Source organism: Gossypium hirsutum, chromosome D09 (genome assembly GCF_007990345.1).
Source record: "Gossypium hirsutum isolate 1008001.06 chromosome D09, Gossypium_hirsutum_v2.1, whole genome shotgun sequence".
NCBI classification, from domain to species: domain Eukaryota; kingdom Viridiplantae; phylum Streptophyta; class Magnoliopsida; order Malvales; family Malvaceae; genus Gossypium; species Gossypium hirsutum.
In genome coordinates this window covers 23,653,898-23,660,625 of record NC_053445.1, presented here as the reverse complement: position 1 = coordinate 23,660,625, position 6,728 = coordinate 23,653,898, and the positions used below count along the sequence as shown (strand labels likewise).

General features: G+C 33.2%; 1 protein-coding gene and 1 non-coding gene across 2 annotated transcripts; one reads left to right on the top strand and one right to left on the bottom strand.

Moving 5' to 3' along the window:
* Positions 1–3,006: 3,006 nt before the first annotated feature.
* On the bottom strand, positions 3,007–3,384 carry LOC107892712 (uncharacterized). The gene has a single exon (XM_016817768.1). The coding sequence runs from the start codon at positions 3,382–3,384 to the stop codon at positions 3,007–3,009; it is 378 nt and encodes a 125-aa protein (XP_016673257.1).
* Positions 3,385–4,488: 1,104 nt separating this feature from the next.
* LOC121221421 (small nucleolar RNA R71) lies at positions 4,489–4,594 on the top strand. Its single transcript, XR_005918812.1, has one exon. It is a non-coding gene; the product is annotated as a small nucleolar RNA R71 (small nucleolar RNA).
* The last annotated feature ends 2,134 nt before the right edge of the window (positions 4,595–6,728 follow it).

Below are 6,728 nucleotides of genomic sequence, written 5' to 3'. Positions count from 1 at the left end.
AGAAAAAACATCATGAAGCCACATTGATGGCCGAGGAAAACTAAGTCATTTCATTTTAAGTTTTATCTATATTATTCATGCATTTCCTATAGCTGTAATTTTCATTTTATTACTGCACATTGTCGTTGCATTTTTATTAACATTTCATTTCAATGTTAGTGCATTGGGGACAATGCAAACTTTAAGTTTAGGGGAATGCATATGAATTTTGGAAATACACCCACATTTCAAAAAAAAATTAGTTTTTAATGAAACATGCAAGGTTTATTTGTGGTTAATGCAATTGTTTTTGAAAATTTCTGTTACATTTGATGTTTAATTCTTGAATCATATGAACTATCAATAAATGAGTTGGATAAACTTAATTGAATGTTGTATCTTCACCTCTTTGATGAATGATTTAGGTTGCATTAGTAATGGATGACTAGTAGCATTCCGTGAATCTTGAATGAATCTGCTTTTTACAGCTACTCATATATATATAGTTATGAATAAGAGACACTCCAAAGTGGGTGTATTGTGAAATGTTAAAGAGGGAACACTCCAATGCAAGCGTTAGAAAAATTAATCTACCTAAAAGTTATCATTGTATGAGTGTATGTCGGTGCAATTACATACTCCCTAGGAGTTTGTTGCACTTCATCGTTACTTCTCAGGATCAAGGGCACAGTAAGGCAACGATTTCCCTTATTCACAATCTATAAAAAAATAGAGAGACATATATTTTACAATAAATGTTGTATTGGTAGATATAATTTAGGATTTAAAGTATGATACTAGTTTTAATGAAGTTGCAATCTTATTCATTCATACTTATGTATTATCGATGCAATATTCTATCATCTAAATATTATTCATTCATTAGGATTTTAGGTGATTCAAGTTGCTAGAATGATCATTTGCCTTAATGAATTCTTGTGTAGCCTCGCTAGTTTTTGTTTTACTTGAGGACAAGTAAAAACTCAAGTTTGGGGGTGTGATAGTACTAGAAAGAACATATGTTTTCTTCCTTCTTATTGGTTAATTTGCACCCATTTAGTTATCTTTAGCAGAGATTTTAGCATTTTTTGTTCAGTAAATTACATTTTATAACTTAGTGGAACTTAGCCTATTTATCCTTAATTTTGTCATGTTTTGATACTGATGTCACTGCATGAGTATTTTTAGATTGCACCTAGAATTGTCGCCGCACTTGACAGTTGTCCGGATGAAAACAAAAATGTATGAGTTGTCCAGTCTGGTATAACCAACTTGTATGTAAAGAGGCAGTAAGATTTTAATGAAAGGACACCTGTACTATTTGGAAGAAGATAAATATTCACGTAAAAGAAAAAAAGAAAAGAGAGGGGAGAGGAGATCAGAGTTTTTTAGATTATCATCTTCTTCAACCTATCCTTTGAAGCTTTCAGCTATGGCAACTTAAGTCTTCTACGGGTGAACCGACGTGAAAGGGATGCAGACCAGCTCTTGACGAGGAGCCCTGAGTGCGACATAAGAGGGAATAATATTCTCCACTTGTTTCTTTTATTTTTCTTTTCTAAATGATGGTGATTACTTTATATTTCATGTCTGTATGGAAGTATACATGATTTCTAGGTTAAATGTTATTTTATTCAATATTGCTTCTACTATTTAATCATTGGGTTTGAATGTTTTTTAGCACGGAAGTGTTATTGCAGTCACTAGCACTGGAAAGTACAGTGACAATTCAAGCTAACAAGCATGACAACGGAAGTTGCTTGAGGATTAGAGGAATTTAATCCACTTGTTCTTAATAGTGTTCCATTGCCATCATCGGAAGGTGTGGTTAATATGCATGTTTAAGTATTTGATTAAATATAGAAGTTAAGCTTAGTAAGATAATCATTGCAATTTAATGCATCAATAATCACCTACCCTTTTATACCTTGTGAGCAATTAGCATTCTATTGAATATTCACGTTGGGGATCCCAGTTTATCAGTATTATATTTTATCTTATTGTTTTCAAGTTATTACTTCGACAACTACACTCACAACTTATCTCATTCCCATCTATTTATTGCACTGACATTGATAGACAAACGACAACCATCCTCGTGGGATCAATATCCGACAGACTCATATCTGTCTACTATACTTGCATCGATAGTGTACGCTGGCACCTTATTGTTATGATGTTAACAGCTGATCACAAAGCTAACTTTTTGGTAGCCTTAAGCTTGTCCAAAATTGGGCTTGACTCATCCTTGTTGGAGAATTTCTTAGTCCAATAATTAATCAGACATGTCCATCATGTAATAATACTTTTACTAGGTCAAATTAACATCCTTATGACCCAGTTTTTTATGGTCTTATCATCCAAACAGATTGGATATGTGCATGTCCATGCAGCATTTATATTAATCTCATCTTTCATGGTCCCACTACTTGTAAAAATTAATATATTAATAAATAACATGAAAATAATATAAATTATGCATGAAAATCATGTAATAAAGCATAATTTCACATACTTCATAAATTCATGTCCAATATTAACATTTAAGCAAAATCCACATAATTATTAAGTCAAAAGGTGGTAAAATTGCTAGAAAAATCCTATATAATTATGAATTTACACACCCTCAAACTTAAACTTTTGCTTGTCCCGAGTAATGCAAAGCAAAAATTTAAATAGAGCATTCTTGCAATCAATTTAATTAAAATCATTAAGTAACACCAACTTTTGCACATAAGCATACATCAACAAAATCATGCTCACAAACTATTTTTATTGAAAAGTTTCTTATATGCAAACATTATTTCAAAAACTTTATTCTAAGTGCGGAAAATGCTAGCATAAGTCATACAGTGCATGCTTTTTAAGATCATACATATCATTCACCATTTAATCAAAGTCTCATTATCAATTAAACAAAACAAGAGGTCACTTGTTCATTTTGAACTTGCATGGTGCGTTCACCTTTTTGTACATCGATTCTCGTCCTACCGTTTCCAAGAAAGGCCTTCCTAGGATGATTGGTACTTAATCTAAGATATCAGTAGGAAATATGAATTTATCAACACGTACCAAGACATCATCGATCTTTCCTTCTGGGTATGCCAAATATCGATCCACACACTGGAGTGTAATTGTAGTCTGTCTAGCCTTACCAATACCTAATTGTCTAAACACAGATGTAGGCATAATGTTGATACTCAATCCCAAATCGTACAAAGCCTTACCATAATAGGGTTCCCCAATATTGTAAGGTATGATGAAACTTTTTGGATCCTTCAACTTAGGAGGCAACTTGTTCTGAGAAAAAAGGCTACACTCTGTACTCAGGGCTGCAGTTTCAAATTCCCCAAACCTTCTCTTCTTAGATAGAAATTCCTTCATAGCTTTCGCATAGTTTGACATTTGCTCTAAAGTTTCTAGCAACAGGATGTTGATATGTAGCTATTTCAACAAATCCAACATTCTCTTAATTTGAGTATCCTATTTATGTTGTTGGAGTCTTTGAGGATATGGAGGTTGTGGAAATTTGGCTAAGATTGAACAGCTCTTTTGAGGTAATATTTCTACATCTAATGAAGAGATTAGCTTATTAGAATTCACTAGTTTAGATTTTACCTTTTCAAAATTTGCAAAATTTGCAGAATTTGGATTCTTTGGTGCAGGAATTTCAATTGTTGGTTAATTTTCCTCTTTCTAGGGAGGTTCATCTTCAACCTCAACCTTATTGGGTTCAAAAGTCCTTCCACTTCATAAATTGACCACTTTTTAATTCTCCTTGCTCGATTTTCTTAGGTTCTCCATGTCACTGGGCAAAGCTCCTTGCAGTCTATTCCAAAGTTCGTTGGCTAGTAGCCTCATCTGGTTCTCCAAATTTCTCAAATTTGCATAATTCTTCGCCATGTATACTTTGAATAAGTTCTCAAGATTAGAAAACTGGATGACAGAGGATTTTCTATGTTGCTTGGTATATCACCTTGGTGTCCATTTTTAACTCATTAACTAATTGTCCCACTTGATTTTCTAGATTCTTCAATATTGTTGCTTGGCCTTAATCAATGCAACATTTTTAACAACGTACAAATTATCCAAATTATTTGAAGGTTCAACTTGAGGTGGGTTTTGAACTTGTTGATTGAAACCAAGAGGTTAATTTGATCTATGTTGCATGTAAGTGTTGTTTGGTCCACCTCCTTAATAATAGATTGGTGGCTGAGGTGCAACATGATTTAAATTTTTAGTAGTAAATTGTTTCAACATTGAAGAGATAGACGATACCTGAGTAAAAAGTGAAGTACGGGCATCTACTTCATCATTCCGGCTACTCATCTTCCTGGAGCTGCTTGATTTGTCGGCCACTGGTAATTATTACTGGCTATTCTCTAGATGATTTCATGAGCCTCATTATAAGACTTCGACAAGAGAGCACCATTCGTAGAAGCATCTACCACCAACCTTGTGTGTGCATTGAGACCATTATAGAATGTTTCCAACTGGATACAATGTGGAATCTCGTGATGAGGGCATCTACATAATAACTCCTTAAATCTTTCCCACACCTCGTATAAGGACTCGTCATCTAATTGTTAAAAAGTGGTGATCTCATTCCGCAACTTAGCATTTTTGCTAGGTGGGAAATACTTTATCCAAAAGCATTTAGCCAATTATTGCCAAGTAGAAATTGAGTTGGATGGCAACGAATTAAGCCATACTTGTGCTCAATCTCGCAACGAGTATGGAAACAACTTCAACCTCAGTGTGTCTTCAATTAGACCGACTATCTTGAAGGAATCGCTCATCTCCATAAATAATCGAAGTTGAAGATGTGGATCTTTTGTGGGCATTCCATTAAATTGGCCTATTGTTTGAAGCATATGAAACATCACAGGCTTCAATTCAAACTGTAGTGCCCCAATCTCTGGTCTCCTAATTCTCGAATTTAGTTTGTTAAGAAGTGGCACGACATACTGTCTTATGGGTCGGTCCCTATCATCAGCAATAAGGATTAGATTTCGAGTATTAGTAGCTTCATTCCCTTAAATGTCATTTTGATTCTCAAGGTCTATTTGTGCGGCTTGTCTTTGGGCTAATCTTTCTCATCTTCTTTGTCTAAATGCCCACTGAATTTCAAGATGTACAGGGAGTAAATTGATGATTCAATATATGCTCATGAAGACTTAAAAAGAAAATCACAAAAAAACTAAACAATAAAGAAAAAAATAAGAATAATAATAAAGAAAAAATAATTAATTAATTAGTAAAGTTAGAAATTAAATAAAAACAAAACAAAAACCAAATTGCTAAGAATAATTTCACAAAAATGAGTAAGGTAACAGTCCCCGACAATGGCGCCAAAAACTCGTAACGAGATTTTTGTGCAAGTGTACACAATCATTCAAGTAATAAGTAAGTAAAATGAGTTATCGTCTCCACAGGGACTGTGTATGTTAATCGATTATTTGTAAAACTATAAGTTAAAATTTTGGTGGAAAAAAGACAATATTTTCAATGGTGGATGATTAAATTAAATTATCTAAATGCAAGATGATCCCTATGCAATTAAATCTAAATGCAATTTATCTAAATGTATGAATGGATTTTAGTAACAAAAACATAATTTCAACAATCAATAACATGAATAGACTAGGATAATTACATTAATCAACTTAATTCATTTTCATCATGCTTAACAGTGTTCAGAAAACATTCCATGGCAACTCAATCTTTCATGAGTTTGAAAACCAAATTAAGTCCTTTTAGATCTTTCACTTAGTTAAACATGCATTTTACTGATCATATTAAACTAAGGGTTTCTTAGTATTTATGCGAGGTAATAGGGACAATTAAGTTTGAAGCAGTTTAATCACATAAACTTAAAAACTATGCAAGACAATAGAGATAAGTAAAGATATTATGAACCTCTAATTTAGTCGAGTTTAATGATCTAAATTGAGCATTGCACTTTTCGATTATGTGTCTATTAGTCATCATCTGGTAAAGATTGCTCACCTAATCTGAAGGCATCCAATCATGTATGAATGAAATACATCTTGATTTTAATTGAAAACATGATCGACTGAGGTACAAACACGCTGAACATGAATAAACAAATATTACTAAATTAACATAATCATCCTAGCTAAACAGAATTAAGCTATCATTGTTGATTGCAAGATCAATAAACACTTAGCAAACATGTTTAAATTAAACAACAAAGAGGAAAGAGTAAACTCTAATTTAATTCAACAGCCTTTTGTATCTTTGTGACTGAGGTGTTTCTCCAATCCGTCTATTGCTCATTTGCTAAAGGTTTCTCAAGGTGGTCAGCCAAAAGATGATCATGAAAAGGCTTTTGTTGGCTAAAATGAAAGGGAAAATGGAATGGAAATGAAATGAACAAGAGAGAATGAAATGATATTATGAAGAGAGAATGATGGATGGGTGATGAGGGATTAAGGGATGCTTTGAAAGGTGAAAGGTGTGTGGTATTTATAGGTGAAGGTAAGGGTAAATTTTACTAAAAATAGAGTTTGAAAATCCTTCCTTTTCTTCCGTGGTTGGTTGGCCACAATTTGTGGAGAAAGAGGTAGTTTGGATGCTCATTTTGATTTCAAATCATTGCTATTATTAGCCATGAATTGGATGGTTTCAAAGATAAATTTGGTGTGTCGATTTCTGATATTTTTCCAATTATAGGGACCTCCAATAAAATACCCCAAAGCTGACTTTTGGGCAGCTATATGCTTGTG